General features: G+C 43.6%; 1 protein-coding gene across 2 annotated transcripts in view; it reads right to left on the bottom strand.

Annotated features, from left to right (window-relative positions):
* POLB (DNA polymerase beta) overlaps nt 1–23,718 on the bottom strand; it is a 3,382,694-nt gene extending 3,358,976 nt beyond the window's left edge. Inside the window, exon 1 of one of the 2 annotated variants that reach the window (XM_044082977.1) lies at nt 23,476–23,718. In XM_044082977.1, coding sequence (XP_043938912.1) covers nt 23,476–23,536 — 61 coding nt within the window. In that variant the 5' untranslated portion in view covers nt 23,537–23,718. The remainder of the gene's footprint in view (nt 1–23,475) is intronic. The other variant, XM_044082976.1, reaches the window with a different exon arrangement.
* Between the last annotated feature and the right edge of the window lie 2,916 nt (nt 23,719–26,634).

Here is a 26,634-nt window from a genome sequence, read left to right as displayed (position 1 = left end):
CAGAAGGCGTTATAAGAGATCTGGGAACACAAGTTGACAGCAACCTCTCTTTTGACCATCACACTGTCACTGTGGTCAGAAAGTCCTTCTATGTGGCACATCTCATTACTAAGGGTATTGCATCCAGGAATCGTCTCCCTCTACTCTTTCCTCATTAGGCCAATCATAGAGTGCAATGCCCCATTTGGCATGTACCTCACTAGATACCTGAAACTGGAGAGGCTGCAAAAGTACCTCACAAAGAGGATCCTAGGCCTTAAACACTTGTCCTACATGGATAAGACTCAAAAAACTCCAACTATTCTCCGTCTCATATCGCCTATTTAGAGGTGATCTCTGCTTGACTTACAAAACCATGTCTGACCCAGCTCTGTTAGAAATGCGACAGCTAAAGAAATCCCAATCCCTCTGCACCACATACTCCAGACACCTAAACCTCATTACTGCAATCAACAGAACAAGCTGGAGGGACAGGTTCATAACCCAGACATTGCCCATGTTATGGAAGAGACTTACCATACATGTCAAACAGAGCACCTCACTGGCCCTCTTCAACAGAAATCTTGATGAGTGAATGGGAAATAGAAAATTCACTCCGCGGATCACTCTAGTGGCTGTACTCGACAGAGGCACTGGGAACTAAGGTTGGGTGGCACGATGCCAGGGTAATCATATGGGCTAAGCTTGTAAAGGCTCCACGGCCATTAGCCTACTACACACCTATGAACATGCTCCAATGATGGCTGACTCAGACAAATAACTGCTACCAGAGCCATGGTCTCAGAAACTCAATGCCTAGAAATATGTAAAAGTATCTCTTGGGAAGTCAGCAGAGAAAGCCTGTGGACTTATATTTCTGAGTAAATAATTGGTATGGTAGTCAAGAAAAGCTGGTTCTATTTGCAGATGATATTATGTTAAAGCTAACAAAAACCAGAAAAGAACATTACAACGTTGTGGAACATTCTGAGACGGTTTCAAATCTTTTCAGGATACAAAACAAAAGCAACAGCGGTAAATTATGTACCTACACATAAATTGGTTCAGCAATATCCATATTTATGGGGACATAATAAAACTAAGTATTTAGAAATATGGATTAAAAATGATTCCGGCATGGCAGCGAAAGATATGTGGGAAGAGACTAAACAGAAAATAATATAAAAACTGAGAAATTGGAAGCTGTGTTATACGGATATAGATAGTAAGATACAAGCAGTTAAAAAGTTTTAGTCCCTTTAATCTTATACACAGGCACATTTTTTATCAATCAGAGGAGAAGTTAAGGATACCAATTAATAAAGAGCTGAAGGATTTCATTTGGGAGGGGTGGATGGCAAAAGTCAAGTAGGATCAGTTGATTACTCCAACAGAATCAGGCGGATTGGGATTACCTGATTTGAAGGGTTATTTCAGAGCTTCACAGGTAAGGCCCCTATACGTGGCACAAGCAGAAATAAGAAGTTATTTACCTACCATAACATTCCATGTTAGTTGTCTTCTTCTCACCTTCTTTCTTGCTGGTTGGGTTCGGAGCCGATCCTCGGCTCCAACTCGGCCATCTACTAAAGCTCAAGAGCTATTTACTGGCTCGAGGCCTCCCCATATCCCACAATGCTTGGCGCTAGATACCCAGATCTCGTTTGGCAGAGCTAACACCATAGAAAGATTTCAAGGACATCTGTCCAAACTACAAGGTTTACCTAGAGTAGTAAAACAGAGGAAGGACGTAACCCAGATAAGAATTAGCCAGAGGAAGAAGGCCTCAAAAAGGGACTCTTCTTGGTCTGTCCAGGCTAGGGGGATGGAGGGTGGGACGCAAGAAAGAAGGTGAGAAGAAGACAACTAACATGGAACACTATGGTAGATACATAACTTCTTAATGTTGTCTATCTCGCCTTCATTCTTGCTGGTTGGGACAGCGTCCCTAGCACCTTAGTCCTGAGTGACTCATCGGAACAGACTCTTGAGCACAGTGGAACCGAAATCAGCTCTACTCCTAGAGGCCATATCCAACTTATAATGTGAAATGAAGGTATGAGAAGTGGCCCATGTGGCTGCAGCACAAATAGATTCCATTGGTAGTCTTGCTTGAAAAGCTACCGAAGTAGCTAACGCTCTGGTGGAATGACCTTTAGGTTTAGTAGGGAGTTCTTTATGTCTCAGTTGATAAATCAAAGTAATAATAAGAGGACAACGACCTGGATAAGGTTACTTTAGAAACTGGCAGTCCCTGTTTGCCCTCAGCATAGGACAGGAAGAGTTGGTCCAATTTTCTTGTTTGCTTAGTCCTATCCAAATAAAAACGTAATTGCCTATGAACGTCCAATTGGTGTAACTTTCGTTCAGCTTTGTTCGAATAGTTAGGAAAAAAAGACGGGTAGATCAACAGCCTGATTCAGGTTTGTTTCGGAAGGTATCTTGGGCAGAAACGAAGGATTAGTCCTGAGTAAAACTCTATCCTTATGAAACACAAGGTAAGGAGGGCGAATACAGAGGGCTTGAAGTTCTGAAACTCTCCTAGCTGAGGTGATGGCTACTAAAAAGAGAGTCTTCCAGGAGAGTAATTTTAAGGAACAGGAAGCCGCAGGTTCAAAAGGGGGAAGAATCAAGGAAGCTAATATCAAGTTTAAATCCCACGGAGGCAGGGAATCTCTGACCGGGGGCCTAAGCAAAATAGTCCCTTTAAGAAAGGCCTTGCAGAGTTTGTGGGACATGATGCTGGTTTCTGACAGGCCAGCGTGGAAATTTGCAATAGCAGCTAATTGGACCCTAATGGTGGCAGACGAGGAGCCAGCTTGAAAAAGTTCTGCTAAAAAATCTAGAACGTGATGGACAGGGGCTGTAAAGGGATCTATATTCCTAGCATCTGCCCAGAAAGACAAAAGTTTCCAGTTACTAGCATAAGTCTTCCTGGTGGTAGATTTGTGTGAAGAAAGGATGATTTCACGCACCGGCTGAGAAATATGTGGAAGCCTGGCTAAGGTTGGAAGTGGAGCAACCAAGCCGTGAGGTTGAGAGACTGAAGGGATCGGTGCAGCCTGCCCGACTGATGGACCAAGAGGTCTGGCGCTGGGTCCAGATGCCAAGGTTGCTCCAGCAGGTGACAATGCAGGAAAGGGAACCAAATTTGTCGAGGCCAGTAAGGGGCAATGAGGATCACCCTGGAACCCAATGTGGTCACTTTCTGAATTAGCTTAGGAATTAGGGGAAAAGGTGGGAATGCATACAGAAGACCCCTGGGCCATCATGAACTAGAGCGCCTCTGGGGGAGTGGACGGGAAGGGGGAAGAGAGTGAAGAAATTGTCGCACTTGCTGTTGAGAGGAGTTGCGAAAAGGTCGCAGCAAGGTTGACCCCATCTGCGGAAAATTTTGTCCGCTACTGACTGATTGAGAGACCACTCATGAGGCATGAGAATAGCTCTGCTTAGCCTGTCCACTAGGATGTTGGACTTGCCGGGGATGTGCGTTGCTATCAGAAACCGTTGAGAGGAGATCGCCCACTGCCAGAGTCTGAGTGCTTCTCAACACAAGGGATAGGACTTGGTTCCGCCCTGCTTGTTGATGTACCACACAACACACATATTGTCTGTTTGAATTGCAATAGTCCCGGTGGGTAGAGAGTCCTGAAGAGCTTGCAATGCTAAAAGCACTGCTCTCATCTCCAAGACATTTATGTGCAGGTGGTACTCTAGAGGTTGCCAAGTGTCCTGGACAGTCCTGCCCTGAAAATGCCCCCCCCCCACCCGATCAGGGAGGCATCCGTGGTCACTGTGGCCACAGGAGGAGGAAGAACAAACGGTCTGCCCTGGAGTACTAGAGGGGAGACCATCCGCCAAGCCAAGTGGTCTTTGCATGCTTGAGTGATTATTATCTTGTGAGACATCGGCAGTTGCTGAAAGGACCATTGGGTAAGAAGCATCCACTGAAGAATCTGCATGTGAAAACGAGCCAGGGGAACTAGTATGATTGCGGCTGCCATGAGACCCAACATTTTTAGTACAAATCTGGCCTGAATCCTTGCACTGTAGTAAGACCTGCACATGCCGGCGAATGTCTGACACTCTGTCTAGAGGAAGTTTTGTGGACAGATCTTTTGTATTTAATCTTGTGCCTATAAAGGTTATAGACTGACAAGGTGACAATGTAGACTTTTCGAAATTTATTGAGATACCTAGCTCGGAGCAAGTCTGGATGGTATAATCCCTGGCTCAAAGTAGCTGATGCCTGGTGGAAGCAGTAAGGAGCCAGTAGTCTAGATATGGAAACACCTGGAATCCTCGCCATCTCAAGTGAGCCAGAACCACTGCCATGCATTTGTTGAACACCCTGGGGGCTGTGATGAGACCAAAGGGCAGGGCTCTGAATTGATAGTGACTGGCTCCCAGCCGGAAGCGGAGAAACCTTCTGGAGTGCCTGTCCATTTTGATATGGTAGTACGCATCCTGAAGGTCTATGGAGCACATCCAATTGTCCTGACCCAAAAAGGGCAGAATGGACTGAAGCGTGACCATCCGGAACTTCGTTCTTTGAACAGATTTGTTTAACCTGCTGAGATCCAAAATGGGTCTCCAGTCCCCTGTCTTTTTTGGTACCAAAAAGAACTTGGGAGTAAATTCCGGATCCTTGCTGGTCTGCTGGGACAGGCTGGATGGCCCTTTTTTCTAGCAGTTTTGAAATTTCTGGCACTGCTTGTTCCCTTAGACTGGGTGGAACATCTGGAAGGGACTTGGTTGTTTGTACAGGGGTGTGGACAAGGGGGATTTTGTAACCCTCGGATATGATGGACTGTACCCATTTGTCTTGTGTGAGGAGTTGCCAGGCTTTTGGGTACAGTGACAATCTTCCTCCAACTGCCTCCGAAGATGGACAGTCGGGCAGCCCCTCAGGGGTGCTGAAAAGGTTTGTCAGAGAACGATTCACTGCTACCCTGATTTTGCAGACCCCCTCTGCCCCTCGGGCGGCGTCTATTATTGTTCCCTACCCTGCCCCTGGAGGGAAACTCGCCACGTGTGTCAGGCACGACTCCCTGGGGTTTCCGAAACCACATTTTCCCACTCTTCTGACCTTTAGGGTATGGTCTAGAGGGAGTAGAAAAACGGAATCCCACGGCAGAGAGAGTCTTGCCTCCCTGCTCACACCTGGTAAGGGTATCCTTCACCTATGGTCCAAACAGAGCCGAACCATCAAAGGGAGTATTGGTGAAGGACGCCTTAAAGGGGTCAGCAAAGTTACATAACCGCATCCAGGCATGTCTTCTCAAAGCCACGCCCGTACCTGCGGCCCTACTCGCCCCATCGGCTGCATAAGAAATGAGCCGCATGGAGGAGCTGATGATTGAGTTAAGGGTCGCCAGCTGGGAGTTAATCTTATCTTGAGCCCCCGCAGCTGATGGATCCTGAAGGATATCACCCAGTTCCTTGAGAAGATCCCTTTGAAGGTGGGTGAAGTGGCACAGATAAATTCAGCGACCGCATGGAAAAAGTCGCTGAGGAAAACATCCACTTCCCATACCTGTCCATTGTCCTAGACTCTTTATTAGGTGGATGGACAGGCACCGAAGGGTCAGCCAACTCCTTCTTCGTGGCTGCTGCACCATGGCATCAACGGGGACACCTTTTGTCAAAAATTGTTTGTTGGGTGGGGCTATAATGAACTTAGTGGGCCTACAGGGAGTTGGTTCCACTGTGTCTGGAGCTGACCACGCCCTTCAAGCCACTACTTCCATGAGTGGGTCGAAGGGTGGAGACACCCAGGAGGTGGAAGGGCGAGAACTGAACGCGTCCAAGTATACCGACTCGTCCTCAGAAGGGTTAAGGGCTGTCCAGTTCCCCCTCTGCTTAAGGATCTCTAGGATGTCTGAAAAGGAGACATCCTCAGAGGGGGATCTTGGGGACCCTTCTGAATCCTCCAAGTCGGTATCAGACGTGACTGACTCGGGGGAGTCGACATGTTTCCTCTTACATTTTCTCTTCTGAGGGGGCTCCTCTGAAAGATCAAGGGAGGCATCGGAAGAGGAAGATACACCCAATGGAGCGACCTGGAGCGTCTGTTCTCCACGCTTGGGGTCAGGAGGGTGGGCAGAGACTGATGCAGGCACCATGGGAGGAGGAGCCGAAGAGGCTGACTCAAGAGTCAGCACGCTCCTCATGACCTCGAAGGCGCCCCCATCAGGCAGAGCAGAAGGTCCCCACTCCGAGGAGACGTGAACCCCTCCCGGCACCGAGAGGGACGGCTCCAAGGCCGATGTCGGGGCCGAGCTCACCTGCGCCGAAGCCCAGAGTGGGAGAACGGGGTCGGACAAGGGTCCGATGCCACTCGCCCCCTCGGAGCTGATGAGGGAGTCCCAGCGCAGAGATCCCCCCAAGGAAGGAACCAATGAAAAGATGGGAGCAGACGAAGGAGCCGAAAGGTGTGGTATCGGCTCCGACGATTCCAAGATTCGAGCCCCAACCAGCTCCGGCTCCGAACGCAAAGGGGGAGTCGGAGGAGGAATTTCTGAAGACACTGGTACAGCCACAGTCTGTTGAGAAGGGCTGGTTAAAATTTGGGCCAGGGCCTGCAATTTAACAGGCGTCTACTGACCACCCTCTCCAAGTCATGATCAGATAGCCTGGAGGACCGAGAGGAGTGAGACCTATGGCTTCGTTCAGACTGAAGCAATGGTGACCTCGGAGCCGAACGAACCGATTCTAGGAAAGGGGACCTAGAACATTTTCGGCACAAAGATGGTTCCGACACTAAAGTCGGAGCCGACTGAGGTCTAGAGATGTCTGCTCCAGCTGGAACTGAAGAGGAGGAAGATGCTCCGCCCGGTGACGGCTCCGAACTGGGACCCAATGGTTTGGCGGGCTTTGAGGATTTCCCTGACTGATGCATCGCCGGGGAGCCCTCTGGCTTAAGTAAGCCTCTCAAAATAAGCTTGTTCCCACGCTCCTGCAGGACTCTCGGGCTGAAGGTGTGACAGACTGAGCAGGAGTCCTGCAGGTGTAGGGAACCCAAGCAATACACATACAAGAAGTGTGACCATCTGTCAGAGACATCTTCTGACAGCACGAGTCACACTTCTTGAAGCCTGAAACTTTAGTATCCTTGGACATACCGGCAAAGGGATACTACAGAGAGAAACATTAAACTAGTCCTTAAACAAAGCACACAGAAACACTCACACACCCGCACTAGTTAAGCTAACAATAAAACTACAAAAAACTATCACCACACTTAATAACAACAGCAACTATCCTTAATAAAAATATACAAATACTATAAGGCTAGATACTACAGAGAGAAAAATTAAACTAGTCCTTAAACAAAGCACACAGAAACACTCACACACCCGCACTAGTTAAGCTAACAATAAAACTACAAAAAACTATCACCACACTTAATAACAACAGCAACTATCCTTAATAAAAATATACAAATACTATAAGGCTAAACACTACTCCTATTAAGTACCAAAGGGGTGGGGTTAGCCACTAAAGAGAAGAAACAAGGGGGGGTGGGGAAGAAACTCTCTAACAAAAATCGAGTTTCCTAGGTGGGATAAACTAGGGGATACACGGTCTAACTACACTAAAAGGGAAGACTATCTAAATATACTAAACAAACAAGGTTAAAATTTTTAGCTAATACAAAAAAAGGAATAATACGACCTGAGCCAGTAAAATCGCAACCTCGTAGCTGAAGCGGCAAACGAGATCTGGGTATCTAGCGCCAAGAATTGTGGGATATGGGAAGGCCTACAGCCAGTAATTAGCTCTCAGGCTTTAGTAGATGGCCAAGTCGGAGCCGAGGATCGGCTCCGAACCCAACCAGCAAGAATGAAGACGAGATAGACAACTTAACATCCTATAATTTAAAGTGGAAAGTGATGATGAAACAGGGGGATGCTCAAGAAACAAGGAGAGACTTGCATTTTGGATGCAGACCTTTTAAGGAGAATCATACAAAATATTATCCAATATAAAATCCAATACTACCAGTCTGACCTCAACTCTTCCCAACACAACCCCAAACAATTCTGGACCTCCATAAACTCCATCCTCCACCCAGGTAAAATCAATACCTCTACATCTAATATTCCTCACTCCTCAGAAAATATTGCTACCTCATTCAACACACACTTCACACAAACCGTACTATCACTAGCTAGACAACACATCCCCCTCCCCTACACCCCACACCTTCACCCAGTAATCTCCCCACACTCTTCTCATTTTCTTCCATTCCTACCTCCAACATAAGAAAACTCTTAACTAAACTTAAACCCACAAAATCAGCAGTAGACAACCTCCCAAGTGAATTCCTATAAATTGCAGCTGACACCCTAGCCTACCCAGTATCAATCTTGATTAACCGATCTCTGTGAGAATGCTACGCCCCTAAACTATGGAAAATATCACACATAATTCCCCTTCACAAAGGCGGCCCCTCCACAGAACTAACCAACTACCGCCCCATAGCGATTCTATCTCCACTCTCCAAAATACTAGGAGATGCATTCACTCTCAAATCTCAGACTACCTCCGTACTAACAACCTCCTTTCTAATACTCAACATGGTTTCCGACCAAACCATAGCACCACCACTGCCTTACTCTCTTTTACACTATCCTTCACCATAAAAACAATGGCCATCTCTCCTCTGCTACTTTCTTAGACCTATCTAAAGCATTTGACATGGTCCCACACAAACAGCTCATCTCTCTACTAAATAACCTATCCTTCTCTCAATCAGTCACCAACTGGTTTCAGAGTTACCTGTCTGACTGCCAGCAATCTGTTATATGGCAAAATAACATATCTCCCCAACTACCTGTTTCTATTGGTGTTCCCCAAGGATCCATCCTTGGACCCTTACTCTTCTCACCAATAATCTAGCCTATGCCACCACACATGGCACACTCATAGAATATGCAGATGACTCAAACCATCATCTGCTCAGCCCAGTCCCTACCCAAACTGCAAATGGTCACACAGGATGCCTTTTCCTCTGTTGAAACTTGGCTATCCAATGCCCAGTTAATACTCAACCCAAACAAAACTAAACTCCTCATCTTCGAACCCACCAAACATACTCAAAACAACTCTCACTTTAACATCACAGCAAAAAACAATACCACTATATACCCAACTGATCATACCAAATTGCTAGGAGTTGAAATAGACAACAATCTCAAATTTGACATTCACATATCCATGACCATAAAAAAAGTCCACAAAAAACTAGGAGCTTTATACAGAAATAAGCAACTCCTCGCCAAAGCAGCTAGGATTTCAGCTGCAAATTCGCACCTCGCCACCGGGGCATCCTACCGCAGTCACTACTGTCTCTCACTTACTGAATTAGGCTGGCTAGAACTCCCTCACATCCTTCAATGGTATCAACTCACACTCACCCACAAACTAGTAAACCACCCTCTAAAGGTTCCATCCCTCCAGTATCTACTCCAACCCTATCTCACTATCAGTCCACTACGATCCAGCAACAAAAATCAATTACAGGTTACTAGAGCCAATAACACTGCTGGAGAAGAACTATTCTCCAGTGCTATAGCCAAATTATGGAGCACCCTTCCCCCCCCACAATAACCTCTGTACCATCATGCACCCACATCAAAGCTTTACTTAAAGTGCACCTAAAAACATGCTGGCTATGCCCATGTAACTCTCCCCTCTAACTTCTCCCACTCCATCTACCCTCTACCTCTCTTCCACCCCACAAACTACCTTTGATTACAGCAACTAAACTAAACAAGGATATACATTTTGAGCCTCAAGAGCAGGGTCAGTCCACTCAGGCATTCTACTTGTATTTTTATGAGAGTGATGCTATTACATTAGCAGTATTTCTTAGTAGTTCTCAGCATTCTCAACTGACTGTTGTAGCCTTTTGCCCCCCCCCCAGCTAGTGCAGTAATCCTAACTGTTTAATAGACAGTATATATTTTAATTCAAATCCCTGTGACTAAATTAACCATCAAGCAGCCCTCTCGGTGTTTGGAGGTCCACCTGTTTATTTGCATCTCTATACATTCCCCTTCATTACTAATATATCTCCCATCTGTGCACAAACTGGTTACTAATCAGCAAGTCAATGTGAAGACACACTCCCAACCTTAATAAAGTTTGCTGTCTTTTCTCTCCTTAACTTTGCAGGTAGTTTGAATTCTTTCTTACCCCCTCTGAGGCCTTCACTGATAGTCTTTCTAGTTTCTTTGCATTCCACCTGGTTTACACCCCTTATGATATCTCCCTCCCCCAATACTAAGTCTATATTAGAATCCTGCTGAGCATGGAGCCATCTTTAAATTTCTAGTCTCCCACCAGGACACAAGTGCTCTTCAGCAATTGTATTCTACTTGCTGGTAAGCTATTAGACCTCAGGAATTTGTTTTAAGTGTTCAGATTTGTAAAGTAATACTTACTGTTCGCCCTCGCTAATGATCGGGCTCTCTCCGCTCCCCTGCCCCCTATTCCCTCCCGCCCCCACTACCTCTACATTTACAGTAATCAGAGCCACACTCACAGCTCACCCTCACATCACCTCCACCAATCACAGCTCCTCAAGTCAGGTCACATTATACCACACCAACTTGCTCTACAAAAAAAAATAATCTCAATCACTCTCATTCCCATTAGGCATTTTTTTATATCACCCACACTACTTAACCATCCACATACAGTGCAACCTATAATTCCTATTCCCACCTAGTACCATCTTAAAGTTTATAACCATGACTATCACACTAAGTACTTAGTAGCACAACACTACATTATGCACTCTCATATACAGACACCACACATTATAATAATATCTGTCCGCAATTGTTCAAGAACTACATAATGGACCAATTCAGAACTAAACACATTTGCTCTCATTCCTACTCCAAAAAACACAACACTTTCTCACACTCCTCACCAAACTGCAACATCTGTATCATCATTTTAACACCAGGCTCACCATAAGTGGGGATATCCACCCCAACCCAGGCCCAAATCCATCCTGTCCAACACAAATGTCAGAACATAACACCCCCACTATCTTCATCCCTGGGCAAATCAACAGCAGCAGCAAAACCAACCATTTTTAATGCTAAATATTAATATTAGAAGTATCAATAATAAAATACCTGAACTCCAGGCCACAATAGCACACTACTCCCCAGACATAGTTGCTTTAACAGAAACCTGGCTAAATAAAAACATAGCTAACTCAGAAGTTCTCCCTACCGGCTACAATATCATTAGACAAGACAGACCACTTCGTAAAGGGGGTGGAACTGCCTTACTGTACAAGTCCAACTTAACTATACGTCAATTAGCAAACTCCTACCCCTCCCCCAATAATTGGGACATACTTATCTCACAACTTCAACTTTACCCTAAAAAGGTCATCACCACAATTGTGATCTATATTCCACCTGGTAATACACCTGCTAGCCTTGAAGACGTCTTATCCTTGTGTTCTTCCACATACTTACAAGAAAGCCTTATTCTGGGGGATTTCAACCTAGATTGGTTCACCTGCATATTAGAACCACCAAGTAATCTAATAAATCTCCATGGCTACCAGCAGCTAGTCCAAATTCCAACTAGATGTGATAAAAAAATCTAAAAAGGAATCCATCCTTGACTGGGTCCTAACTAACAACCCCACATTGTACCTCCATGCAGGCAGTCTCCCACACACCTTAAGTGACCACAACATAATATACATTTATACGTAGTAGAACAAGCATATGCAAAACCACTAACTATATATCCACTAGAAACACAAAAAAGTCTCTCCTGAGATCCTCAATACTTTACTCTAACTGTGACTGGATCCCCCTAAAAACCCTCCCACTTGACCAGGCTGTAGCATACTTCAACAAAACATTTCTACAACACCTAGAGACTATCGCTCCATTGCGCAAAATCAAGGTTAGTACCTCTACAAACCCCTGGCTCAGTAAAAAAACAAACAAATCCTCAAGTCCAGAGACACTGCCTGGCTTTACTATCAAAAAAACAAAGAAACACAAAGCCTAAGTACCAAGAACTGCGCAACCATGCAAAAAATGCATTAGGCTGGACAAAAAGTCCTACTACACGACATTACAAACTAAAAACCAATACAACCCCCAACAATTTGGAAAAAATGTAAACCAGCTACTAAAATCCACCCAAAAGGCCACCTCCAAACCAACCACCCCTGACACTAAAGTTCCCATCGAAGCACAATTCAACTCCCACTTTGTGAACTCAGTTCTATCCTTAGTATCACAGGACAGTTCCTTCCTCACTATCCCCCCAACACAAATAACACTAATACAAGCGTTAGCCTCAAAACAGTTTCCACCGCTTCAATCAAAAGCATGCTCTCCAAACTAAAAACCTCATCAACAGCAGCCGAACTACTCCCCAGCTATTTCTTGAAACTCACAGCAGATGCTATTGCTGTCTCAATCCCCACTCTCATAAATAGATCAATTGTTGAAAACTATGTGCCCAAACTCTGGAAAATATCCTATATTACACCCATACATAACAGTGGGACCTCCACTGAACTTAATAACTACAGACCCATTGCTTTACTCTCCCCCCTGGCCATAATCCTATAAAAATGCATCCATACCCAGATGCTAAAATATCTCCTAGACAGCAACATCCTGTCAACTACTCAGCATGGTTTCAGACCTGCCCATAGTACCACTACAGCCCTCCTCTGCTTCACAGACACAGTAAACCATCTCAAAAATGAATGCCTGCAGGTATCAACTCTTTTTTTTTTTGGATATGTCCAAAGCATTTGACACAGTCTCGCACCAAATCCTGCTAAACAAACTAAACCAGTATCACCTATCAAATTCCACTCTTACCTGGTTCCAAAGCTACTTAACTGACAGGTACCAAGCTGTGAAATGGGAAAATTCTCTCTTTCCTCAGCTGCCCATAACTATAGGTGCCCCAAAGGGTTCTATCTTAGGACCACTACTATTCACAATCTTCACAAATGACCTCTAGACCTTCACATAGCATGCATCAATCATTCAGTATGCAGATGACACTACCTTAATATGTGCTGCACAAAACATTCCCACCCTCCTGCAAACAACTCAACTAGCATTCTCTGACGTTGAAAACTACCTAACCAAAGCCCAACTTATCCTCAACCCAAAGAAAACTCAGCTTATGATTATAACCAGTTCTAACAAAAACACTGATAACAGTCAATTCACTATCTAGTCCACAAATGCTACTCCAATCGCTCCGTGGCACAAGCTAAGCTATTGGGAATAGCCATAGACTCCCACCTAAAATTTGATAGTAATCTCAACTTAACTATTAAAAAGTACATGCCAAACTGGGATCACTATCGTACCAAACCATTTCTTACCAACAACACAAGATCAGCCATTGATCGCTCCCAACTACTATCCACCCTACTCTATGCATCTCCCATTCTGACTAATCTCAACAAAACTTAACTAAGCAAAATGGAAGCCTGCTATAACAGAATTGCCCGCTTTGCTGTAAATTGTTCACATAGAACTCATCACTGTACTGCTCTGAGACAGCTCCAGTGGCTTGAACTGCCCAACCTCCTAACCTACAATCAACTCTGTCATTCTATCCGTTACCTCCCCAATAAGTGTCCTGCCCTCAAAAACCTAGTACAACATCACTCAGCCAAAAGGCCACTTAAATCATCAAGCAAACTACTACTAGAAGTCACCAACAGCTACAATAGCTTTGTAGATGCACTATATAGTAGTTCAGTTGCTATAAAATGGAACGCTGTCCCCACTACCATTCAAAACACATCATCCAACGCCTCCTTTAAAGACCTCATCAGGCAACATCTCAAGCAAAGTTGGCAGTGCCATGATTGCTCCCCAGGTTAGTGAAAGCGGATAAGGTACACATACTAAACCTAGAGTACTTGAGTAAGATTGAAAACTATTCTCACAAACACTGGCTAATCTACAATGTATGTACGGTACCTGTGTACTATGTATGTAGTCTACCTATGTTCCAAATTTCAGCTGTACACCACAAATCTATTAAGTACCTTTATTTTTAAATTAATATTTTTTTTGTCTGTTCTCTCCACTGTAACTGTTGATGTGCTGCATACCACTGTAAAAACATGTATTTTGTAATTTGTGTGTATACTGATCATGTCTAAATGTATCTAATTTTTCAATGTGGAGCTTTTCTCCCCGGGCCTCTGCTGAAAAAGGGCCTTTTCGGCTCAGTCAGACACCCCCGGTTAACAAATGTAAAATAAAAATAAATAAATATCTACTTATTATATGGCAGTAACTTCTTATTGTAACAATTGTTAATATCTGCTATGACTTTGTGAATGGAACAGATGCTAGTTATCTACTGAATGTACTATGTTCTTAATCTGTAACTATGTTTATATTTTTTTAATTGCTAGGATTCTTCATCTGTAACTATGTCTGCAATATTTTAATTTGTGGAGCTTTTCTCCCCGGGCCTCCATTGAAACTGGACCTGCGTCCAGTCGGACATTCCTGGTCAACAAATGTAAATAAATAATAATAAATAATATTAATAAAGTAGCAAAAAGTATTCAAAGAACTAAGCCAACATGGGGATGGAAAAAGGGGATTCTGCCAATAGGAATGACTTCAAATAGGAGTACAGAGAATAGGCAATAAGGGGCTTGAATTTACTGGAGAAAACTGGCAGTGGAACCAAGGTATTAGGAGCAAATAACTATAGAAGGAAAGGCAACAGAATGGGAAAATGCTAAGAATTTATTTGGAATTCAGGTTAGAGATGCTTTTCCTATCAAGGATTGATATCAAAGTATAGGCAAAGAGAAAGAAATGTGGAGGTCTTAAATGAAATTATAAGCAAAGAAAAAGAAACATGAGGGATCCTAATTTAAAGACTAGCACTGGTAGAGTTTTAGTAGAATCTAGAATAGAAGCTACTTTTAAAAAAAGGAATAATTAGTAAAGCACATAAAATACTGCATGACAATTGTAAGAATCAATCAGAGGAGGTTAGAAACATTTGGGAAGAGAGACAGGATAAGCAATTCACAAAGAAACAATGGGAGGATATATGTCGATCTCCCAAACATGGAACAAAATCTAGAACATTTGGAATTTTTGCTTGTAAATGTTTACATAGATAGTTTTATACCGCAAGTAGACTCCACAGAATTTTTCCTCAGATAAACAACAAATGCTGGAGGTGTGATGGGGAAGAAAGAGTTAATTGGGAACATATTTTCTGTGAGTGTAATGAGGTGGCAAAGTTTAAAGGTTTCCTGCAGACAACTCTATCAGAGATACTGGGTGAGCAAATTGGTTAACTAGGGAAATTATGTTTCTCAGCTATGATACAGAGTTGGAATTGCCTAGACACAGCAAGGATTTGCTGAGTCTAATTCTGGTGGCTGCCAAAAAAAGCACTTACTAGAAAATGGAAATCAAAGTCTAAACCAACTGTACTAGAAGTAGTTAATATATTAACAGATAATTCAGATCTTTAGAAAAGGATATGAACAAATTACTTAGGAAAAAATGGGAATTGCGGGAGCAATACATACAGGGGAGGAATGAGGTTTAAAAGAAGGCAGGATTTGAATGAGCTATGTAACGTTTGACTGAATGATTGGGTAGATTATAAGTGATGTATAATGTTTGCAACTAAAATTATGTCATTATGGTTTGTGATGTAAAATGCTTACAACTAAGATTTTGTCAATATGGTTTGTTTTCATTTACATAAATGCAGGATTGCCTACGTCAGAAGTGATAAGATGTTTCTTGTAAAAAAACAAAAATCCCTGTACGCTGTCTCCTACAGGCTGTTGATGGATGATTTATGTCTGGCATACAAGGCATCCATGGATTCTGCTGTGATGTCCTTCTGCATATCCACAAAACAAATAGTGTAAGAACTACCTAATCAAGTGACAAACCTTGCCTATGACACAAACAGGATATATTGGAGGGACAGTATGCATCTCAGAGACTACCCTTTCTCTGAAAGAGGATCCTCATCCATGTGAAGCACAGTTCTTCCCTAACTAAATTCAAGTGTAACTTGGACCAGTCAATGGTGAAACTATGAGTCTAATGGAAACAGGCAGTAAGTAAATGTTAGACCATCCAAGCCCTATACCCCTTTGAATAATCTTAAGGTTCCTAAACTTGTCAGATATACTTGGGATGCATACTAGGTTTAAAAAGGCCCCTACAGTCATTAATCTAGTATACCCCTATGAACCTAACACTAAGCAGCACTACCTTTATACTGTCATGGTTTAGTTTTGCTAACTTGCTGCATGAAGCAGGCTTAGATTACCTAAAACATACATTATGGGGGTGCTGAAAGTTTTGAACAATATATGGATGTCCTACGGTGAAGACCAGCCCTGGCAAAGCAGGTAAGATTATCAGCAATCGCACTCTAGGCTGACACACACTGGACTCCCTGGAATGACATCAGTTGCTAAGCCAACAGTTAAAGGTAATCATCTTTTGTTTGTACAGAGTCAGAGGCATTATTCTTAGAGATGGAAGGCTGCCGTTCAAGACTAGCTGTATGCCAGTCTTAGATACATACTCAGAAAGCTCAAGTACGTCTCTCTTCATATAACCCCAAAATGAGCATCCCAACTCAGTCATATTTACATGAATAATATTGCTGGTGTACCTGGGATAAAGTGATTTGAGCTTTCAGTCACTTGCTTTATCCTGGCTCCTGAGAGGAAGCTCACAGTCACCTTTACCTTTGTTAAGCATAGTGTGTGTGTGTGTGTGTGTGTGTGTGTGTGTGTGTGTGTGTATCTCGCTATAGTCACCTGTAATTAAGAGATCTCCTTGTGTTTTTGGTTGACCTATGATGTCTTACGGGCAGGTTGGTATAGTGACACCTATGAGTAATGTTTATGGTTAGTAATAGAGGAAAAATACAGCATCAAATGCTTTTTCTAAATTGTATAAAATCTTGGAATAAACTACCTAAGAAACATGAGCACAAGACAGATATGCATAACATTCTAAAGGCACTGTTGTAAATTGATTATTGTTAGTTTGCAAAATCTCTTAGCACTACTTCTCTGCTAGACCCTTAGTACTCAGCTGGTGTAAGCCTGTTTCTCAAGCTCCTCAGCAGCACAGTGGTATCTCACAGACACATTTATTAGCACCCTAGGATCTTTGCACAAACATAAATTACAAGCTTTTCTCCCTTATTCTTCAGCTACTGAAAAAGAGAACATCAATGGGTTGGATGGCGGAGACAACCCACCTTACAAAAGCATGCTGTGTATGTGCTTATATCTTATAACTGTATTTTATTACTTCCACCTTTACCGAAAGTAACACAGAGGAAGATCATTCAAATACGTGGGTGTGCTAAATTTCTATGTAGAAGGTAGTATAGAGGGCTTGCTACTGCACATAGCCAGGGTTTCTGGAGAAAATATAATGCAAACTGGATTAATGTTGCGTATACGTACTGACGCAAACATCAATCTCCTGACAGATTGAAGATCTGAATGCCTCAACAGATGCCCTATGATCCTCTTTTCATAGGTGTTTAGTAAGCTAATGGCACAACAGCCTTTACAAGCCTAGCCAATAATACCCAGGATATGAGAGTATTATATCTTAATTCCTCAGATATGGGATTGGGTAGTATCAGGGCAGTGAGTGTTTGGGTTTTGGAGCCCTAAATCATTTTACAGACTACCTCAGTCCATAAGGGACATGGGCGGTCCCAGGAGTGAATTTTTATGATGAACATACCTCACAACTGTATGATTTTGACCCAAATTTCAGGTCTGGTCTTCTTAATCTACCCTAACACTGGTTCCTTTTGGTGGAAAGTAAGTGAATTATAGTTAATAAACAATGACTAATTACTAAATGCAAACTTTTTTTATTTCAAGAAATGTATGTTAATTCACATCCTCCCACTTTCTGAAATTTAAAAAAAAGTTCAGTTACAGATTTGCTGTTCTGAACTGTTTGTAAGTTTCTTGGAGGCCATTGCTTGCTTGGGCTAAAGGGAAGTCTCTGTGTTCATCAGTGGCAGTGGTAAACACTGAACAGCCTGCCTGCCCCTGTGCGAGTGGTTACTGCCTAGAAACTGTAGTTTTATTGGCCATTTTGGGTCAATTCCAAACTCCTTGATCCCCCTCTCTTGCTCGTTTTTGCGCATAGCGCAGCATCGGGCAGCACCGCTTAATCAGGTTTAAACTATTCCCGGTTCCACAAAGTCTGCTCTTCACTTTTTTCCCTTAGAACTGTTCCAAATCTCAAAGTAAGCACTCTATTTTCCTTCTAAAACCCAGCAGTAACTAGGATAAGTGTCTTATAAGTAAGCACTAATAAACTAAAGCACTACACCTGCTTATACTCCCTTTAAGTACTTGGCTCCTATTGGCCCTTTTTGATCAAGTCAAAAAGTAATTCCATACACTATTCTGGCATGTCCAAAAGTCAGTTTCAGGTTTACTCTCCAGTCCAGCTGGTGAATATGGGAATCTTGAGGCAATGTTACAACTGCCTTATGTACACAGACCACCCTCTCCTCTTCCCAACAAGCTCAAATATATGTGAGAGATGCAACTATATAGCCAAACTGGAGGCTGAGCTCTCTCAACATAGTACTGGCACGGTCAGTCTGGAGGAGAAGTTAATCACACACACCACAAATCCAGTCTCACATAGACCTATCTCAACAGCAAACCAAACACAAACACACAAACATACTCGGAGGCTCTAAATAAAAACCTGCCCAAACAACAGAGACCTCCAAAGCAGACATCCAAGCAACTGCTACCCCACAACAATACCCACATATCACATAGTTCACAAAGTCAGTTTGCCACACAGTCACAGCTCTTAAGGCTAAACAACACACCTAATACACTTGTAATAGGTGACTCTATTGTCAAACACACTGACGTCCCTCTCACCAGGCTGAACAAGGAGAAGGTCATTGTAAGCTGCCTGTCGGGTGCCAGGATCCGCCACATAACACAAGCACTCAGGTCACTCCAAAGCAAGTACAAATATGACTCCGTCATTGTCCATGCTGGTGTGAATGACCTGAGACGTACCTCCCTGGATTACATGAAAAGAGACATAGAGGAGCTCTCTGATCATGTGGCCCAGGCCGGTATGACCCTGACCTTGAGTAGCATCTTACCCTCACCAAGAATGATACCACAGTATAAAGACAAAATGATCAATTTCAACAATTGGCTGAAGTATTGGTGTCACTCAGAGGGGATCCAGTGTCTGTCAGCCTGGTATGACATGCTTGACAAGCCACGTTGCTTCGCTAGGGACGGCTTGCACCCGTCATCCCTGGGTTTTCGAATACTGGCCAAGGCTCTTGCCGCCCCCATAGTGCCTTTTTTTAGGCAAGGCTCAAAAGACAAACCCACCACCTTAGACAACACAAGGAAAAAGAAACTAAGGGTAATGCTGCTCAACGCCAGAAGTCTAAACCTCAAGATGCACGCACTCAAGGCTCTCCTCCGTATGGAGAATATTGATATCTGTGCAGTAACAGAAACCTGGTTCAAGGCTCCCGAGAGCACCCCAGCACTACCAGGTTATACCTCATACCATGCTTTTTGGCCCCAAAACTCGGACCGAACCACAAGAGGAGGGGGAGTATCCCTATTCATCAAAGATACCCATACCTCCAGGCTAGTGGCACTGCACGAAGCATCTGAGACCATCCATGTGCAACTAACAGTGGGCAAAACTGCCTTCCAGTTTGTAGCCTGCTACAGACCACCCTCCCAAACTCAGGAACCCCCCTCGGCTTTCCTGAAGACACTGGAGAATATGAAGGTCTCTCCAAACACCATTATATTGGGTGAATTTAACTATCCAAACATAGACTGGGAGCACTACTCAAGCCCCAACACCCTAGCCCAACGGTTCCTAGAATTTATAAACTCAAATGCTATGGAACAACTGGTCACCACTTCCACAAGACGGGAAAACATATTGAACCTTATCATCACCAACATGGGGACTCTATGTTCCATACCAGAGGTATACCCCTCATTGGTAAGATCTGACCATACATTAATCACTATGGATATCCATATTCCGTCCCCACCCCAGCAAAGGAAACCACGATCAAAAACTTCTCAAAAGCAAACTTCCCACTTCTCAAAACTGAGGTGGAATCCTTCAAAGCCCCAGGGCCAGTGGAAAATACGGCCCAAACCGCAGAATCCTTTACAAACGCATTCTATGACTACCTACAGGAATGCATGGATCGTGCTATCCCAAATAAAATCAAGACACACTCCTCCAAAGGCAGGAGACCTGTCTGGTGGACCCCAGCCATAAATAAGCTGTACAACAGAAGGAGGAAGCTACTACATGATAGAGCAAAATCCCTGAAAGGGAAGGCAGCTCTGATCAGTACTAGCAAGAAACTACGATCCCTCATAAAATCATCTAAGGCTAGCTTCGAAAAAAAAATTGCACAAGACGCTAAAGATAACCACAAGGCTTTCTTTAGTTATGTCAGAAACCTGGGTGGAAACTCCCAGATATGCTCCGAGTTAGTGCAAAATGACAAAAAAATACAATGAACCCGCAGACATTGCCAACATCCTGGCAGACAGGTTCAGGGCAAACTTCTCCCCTCTTCCCCCCCAAATGAGCAAATGACTATCCCAAAAGAGTGTAGCCTCCCTGACATCACAGATGCACAGGTGAGAGCTGCCCTCTCCAAAGCAAAAAACACAGCATCAATGGGACCGGACGGTGTCCCGGGCTGCGTTTTACATGAGCTCCAAGAACTGAACCCTCACTTAAAATCACTGTTCAGTCTCAGACTTACAACAGGATATGTACCCAAAGAATGGCGTACAGCAACAGTGGTCCCACTCCATAAAGGTGGTGCCACAATGGACCCCGGAAACTATTGCCCTATAAGCCTAACTAGCCTGTCTGCAAAGCTATGGAGCATATCATCACGGAACTCATAAACAAAGACATTGGGAACCTCCAAACACTGGATCCTACCCAATTTGGCTTTGTTAAGGGCAGATCTTGCCTCTTGAACCTGGTCAATTTCTTTGAAACAGTCACCAAGGCCATAGACGAAGGGAAGGTAGTCCACACAGCCTACCTTGACCTTACAAAAGCCTTCGACACAATACCCCACTCGGGCATCATAAATAAGCTCACCAGCTTAAATATCAACCCCTATGTCACAAGATGGGTTGCAAACTGGCTTAGGGATAGAACCCACATGGTCAGAATTGCAGATGCCATGTCAGACTCTAAACCAGTTACAAGTGGCGTCCCACAAGGCTCAGTCCTGGGACCTCTCTTGTTCGATATATATTTCTCTGAGGTACAGGCTAACACAGGAGGACTATGGCTGACAAAGTTTGCAGATGACTGCAAACTTGGGGCCATAATCGACTCACCGGCTGACACAAGCATCCTCCAAAAAGGTCTCACAGAGACGGATAACTGGTGCCAGAGCCATGGCCTAAAGCTAAATGCCAAAAAGTACATAGTCATCCCCTTTGGGAAAAACAAAGTGCCCACAAATTACCACATAGGTGGTAATCCATTAAGAACAGAAAAAGTAATTAGGGATTTGGGGACCCAAGTAGATTGCAATCTCTCCTTTGACAATTGCCAAAGTGGTTAGAAAGACATTCTATATAGCCCACCTTATCATGAAGGGGTTAACATCTAGATCAAGAAAGGTCATTGTGCCCCTTTACTCATCAGGCCCATAATTGAATATAATGCCCCATTTGGGATGCACCTTACCAGACACCTGCTACAACTAGAAAGACCCCAAAAGTACCTCACCAAGAGGATCAAGGGACTCAAACAGATGCCCTACGCAGTTAGGCTAAAAAAACTCCAGCTCTACTCAGTTGCTTGCCACCTACTCAGAGGCAATCTGTGCCTGACGTATAAAGCCATGTCCAACCCAGAATTAATGGGCATGCTCCACCTCAAGAAATCCAAATCCATCAGAACTACACGCTCCAGTGACTTAAACCTCAGCACAGAAATAAATAGAACATGCTGGAGGGACAGATTCATATCCCTGAGGCTCCCCTCACTTTGGAACAAAATCCCAATCCATGTCAGACAGAGCCCCTCAATGACCCTCTTCAAGAAGAATCTTGACGTTTGGATGGGAGATCGTAAATTTACCCCTGGGATCTCTTCTGTGTCACTGCTAGACAGAGGTACAGTAAACTAACCTTAAATGGGCTATCTTCTGTGACCTACTATACAGAGGCACAGTCAACTAACCTAAGAAGGGTGGCGAAAGCCAAACACACTCTGGCTAGGCTTGTAAATGCCCTAGGGCAAATAGCCTAGTATCAACCTATGAATCTTATTCTGTTAATGTCTTGAATAGATCTAATAGTGTAAAAGTGCCCCTGATTTATTTATTTATTTGGGGGGGGGGGTTGAAACAGCGAAACATTTCAACAGGTTCTAGTCTGCAACAACCACTTCAGCAGCTCACACTGATGACAGTACATTGTAAGCATTCTCCTAAAACTGTAAACAAGAAAACGGAAAATGGTGCGCAGCATTCTCCAAACCATACCTCTCAACTTCATTACACAAGAATTCTGGCCAAAGACAGAAACAATAGAGGTACAAAGGGCCAAACTCAGGGACGGCTTTAAAATGTTTCTCTTACAAACTTTGCAGGTTATGCACTGACCTAAGTTTCATAAAGAGTATGGATTCTAAAACTGAAACATCTACTTCTTAGTGACTTTACCACTCAATGATTTGCTAGAAAACAAAGCGAGGAAAGGAAGAAGACACATGAACACACGGCAAAACCCGGACATTCTGCAAAAATCTGGATATTTCAGATGTATGCCTCAAAAAGAAAGGATTATCCGACAGTGAAAACAAATGACATATCAGTTTAGTAGAGAATAAACTTGATAGGTGGGTAGTATAACAGCTAAACACATCTTCGTTGTGGTACACAGTTCTTGATATTTTCACAGTAATAACAATAATCAGAGGCACAACTGAAACGCAAAAGCATGGTTTTAAATATTGATACCAGTAGGCTAAGAAAAAAATGTTCTGTTGCCACATCACGTATTTTTTGGGAAAAAAAGTTCTACTGTAAAAAAAAAAAAAAGTGCCACTTAAAGAGACGAAAGCACTTGAAACAGTAACATCACATGATTATGAAAAACTAAATTTAAAAAGTTTGCTACAATTTGATTTGTTCTTCAAGGTAAGAAACACGGTCCTTTCTCTACATAATTCCGGTGGAGCGCCTTCCGGTATACGCTTTCCCAATACACGTTATGTGTCTGTGGCAAGATAAGAATACAGAGACTTAATGTTGTAGATTAGTCCTCTCGTTCATTTGTCCGATTCTTGCGAATAGAGTGACAGCTGATAGTAGTCAATGCAACTACAATGTTTTTTCACTCACCAGTTAAGAAGTCTGTGATGCCCTCATTTGGGTTTTCCCCCGGAGCCTTCCGTTTACTCATGTTGAAATTTATCAGGCCGCAAACCTCACCCTCAACTGAATACTTAGCGCATGCATTAATAACCGCCCTCAAAGCTTAAACGTGTAGCACGGGAGTTAAACTTTGTGGTTCAAGCTCTGGAATACGTCCAGGACGTTGCCACGCTTACGCAAGCAGTGCTTTAGAAATTACTAAACATGTAACAACAGTACGTGTCGGAAACAGTGGTCTTGTTCTCCCAGTATTCTTTCAAGCAGGTCCTATCTTTAGCGTAGGGTGCAGAAGCTGGTTGGGTTTACTAAACATATTTGTTTTATTTGAAGGAAGTAATAATTTTGAAGTAAATCATGTAATTAGAGTGGGGCAAGGGTCTGGCAATGGGTTTTAGCTTGCTCTGCGCTGTTTTTGAGTTCCGATCTTTTGATCCGATTCGTATGATACCCATATCAAGCTTATAATATGAATAAACATACACACACCATACCTGTCAACGTTTACCTCATATCTTTGGCCTGTTCCTCATAAAACGTGTGTTTTTAGCAAATCAGTGAGGATTGAATTCATTAAATAATGACATCTTTGAGTTTCAGGCTTCATTTCCTTCACAGAATGCACAGTGACACAAAAACTTTTATCCTAGCAAAGCTGTGAGAGTAATATTTCATAGGTTCATACTAGGCTCTCTGCCCAAGGGCATTTATAAGCCTAGCCCATAGTTATGTGGCTTTCGCCACCCCTTTAGTTTGAATAAAAACTATGCCTATCATTTTGCTGTGCCTCTGTCAAGCAGTGACACTGAAGTAATCCCTGGGGTATATCTGCAATCTCCCATCCATTGGTCAAGATTCCTCTTGGAGAGGTGCTCTGCCTCACATGTACCGGGATTTTGTTCCACAGCATAGGGAGTCTCTGGGTGATGAATCTGTCCCTCCAGCACGTTCTATTTATAACCGTGTCAAGGTTTAAGTCTCCCGCCCTTGTGGTTCTGAGGGATCTAGATTTTTTGAGGTGAAGCATATTCATCAAATCTGGGTTTGACATGGCCTTATATGTCAGGCACAGGTCACCTCTGAGCAAGCGGTATGAGACTGAATAGAGCTGGAGTTCTTTCAGTCGGGCAGCATAAGACATATTTTGAGACCCTTTATCCTTTTGGTGAGGAACTTTTGGGGCCTTTCAAGCTGCAGCAGGTGTCTGGTCAGATACATTCGAACGGGCATTGTACTCAATCATAGGTCTAATGAGTGATGAGTACAGGGGACGATGACCTCCCTTGATCTAGATGTGAATCCCTTCATGATCAGGTGGGTGATATAGAAGGTTTTCCTAACTACTTTAGCAACATGAGTGTCAAACGAAAGGCTACTGTCAACCTGGGTCCCCAGATCCCTGATGACTTTTTCTGTGCTCAGTGGATTGCCACCTATATGGTAGCTAGGAGTAACCTTGTTGTTCCCGAAGGGTATGACAATGCATTTTTTGGCGTTTAACTTCAGGCCATGGCTCTGGCACCAGTTATCCGTTTCTGTGAGGCCCTTCTGGAGGATATCTGTGTCAGATGTGTTTTCGACTATGGCGCCCAATTTGCAGTCATCTGCAAACTTTGTCAGCCATAACCCTCCTGTGTTTGCTTGTACTTCAGAAAAGTAGATGCCGAACAAGAGTGGACCCAGGACTGAGCCCTGTGGGACACCACTTGTGACAGGCTTTGAGTCTGACATGGCTCCAGCAACTCTGACCCTGTGGGTTCTGTCACTTAGCCAGTTTGCAACCCATCTTGTGATGTATGGGTTTACATTCAAGCTGATGAGTTTTTCGATGATACCTGAGTGCGGTATTGTGTCAAAGGCCTTTGCCAGGTCGAGGTAGGCTGTATCGACTCCCTTTCCTCATCAATGGCCTTGGTGACAGTCTCGAAAAAGTCAACCAAGTTTAAGAGGCAGGATCTGCCTTTGCCAAAGCCAAACTGGGTTGGATCCAAAGTCTGCAAGTTCCCTATGTCTTTATTTATGAGTTCCATTATGATCCTCTCCATGGCTTTGCAGATAAGGCTTGTCAAGCTAATGGGGCGGTAATTTCCAGGGTCTGTGGAGGCACCGCCCTTATGAAGTGGGACCACAGTCGCCGTGCGCCACTCCTTGGGTACGTATCCTGAGGTGAGGCTAAGATTAAACAGCTGTCCTAACTGTGGGTTTAATTCCTCGTTGAGTTCGTGAAGCACACAGCCGGGGACACCATCCGGTCCCATGGATGCTGTGTTTTTAGCCTTAGTGAGGGCAGTTCTCACCTGGGCGTTGGAGATGTTTGGGGGGCTACAATCCTCTGGAATAGATATCTCTCCTTTTGGGGGAGAAGTTTGCACTGAACCTGTCAGCCAGTATGTTGGCAATGTGTGTAGGTTCAGTAATTTTCACATCATTTTGAACTAATTCTGAGCATATCTGGGAGTTTCCTCCTAGGTTTCTAACATAGCTAAAGAAGGCCTTATGATTCTCTTTAGAGTCCTTGGCGATTTTTCTCTCAAAATTTGCCTTGGATGATTTTATGAGAGCTCTTAGTTTTTTTACTTATAATGATCAAAGGTGTCTTACCTTTCAAGGATTTTGCTCTATCTTGTAGTAGCTTCCTCCTTTTGTTGTAGAGCTTGTTTATGGCTGGGGTCCACCAGACTGGACGCTTGCCTTTGGTACAGAGAGTCTTAGTTTTGTTTGGGATTGCCTGATCCATGCAGTCCTGTAGGTGCTGGTAGAAGGCATTTGTAAGTGATTCAGCGGTTTGAGTAATGTTTACCACTGGCTCAGGGGCCTTAAAGGAGACCACACTAGTTTTTAGAAGTGTGAAATCGGCTTTTGAGAAGTTTTTCACTGTGGTCTTTTTGTTTCAGGTGGGGTGGGATGAGGACCTCCAGCGAGATTAGTTTATGATCTGATCTCACCAGTGAGGGGTATACTTCGGTGTTGAACATTTTGATCCCATGTTCGTGATGATGAGATCAAGTATGTTTTCTCCTCTTGTGGAGATGGTGACTAGTTGTTCCATGGCATTTGAGTTTATGAACTCCAGGAATCTTTGGGTTAGAGTGTTCGGGCTTGAGTAGTGTTCCCAGTCTATATTAGGGT

Source organism: Protopterus annectens, chromosome 9.part0 (assembly GCF_019279795.1).
Source record: "Protopterus annectens isolate FY-2018-M chromosome 9.part0, PAN1.0, whole genome shotgun sequence".
In the NCBI taxonomy this organism is placed as follows: Eukaryota; Metazoa; Chordata; order Ceratodontiformes; family Protopteridae; genus Protopterus; species Protopterus annectens.
Note: the sequence above shows the minus strand (reverse complement) of the source record. Positions and strands in the feature narration are given on the sequence as shown.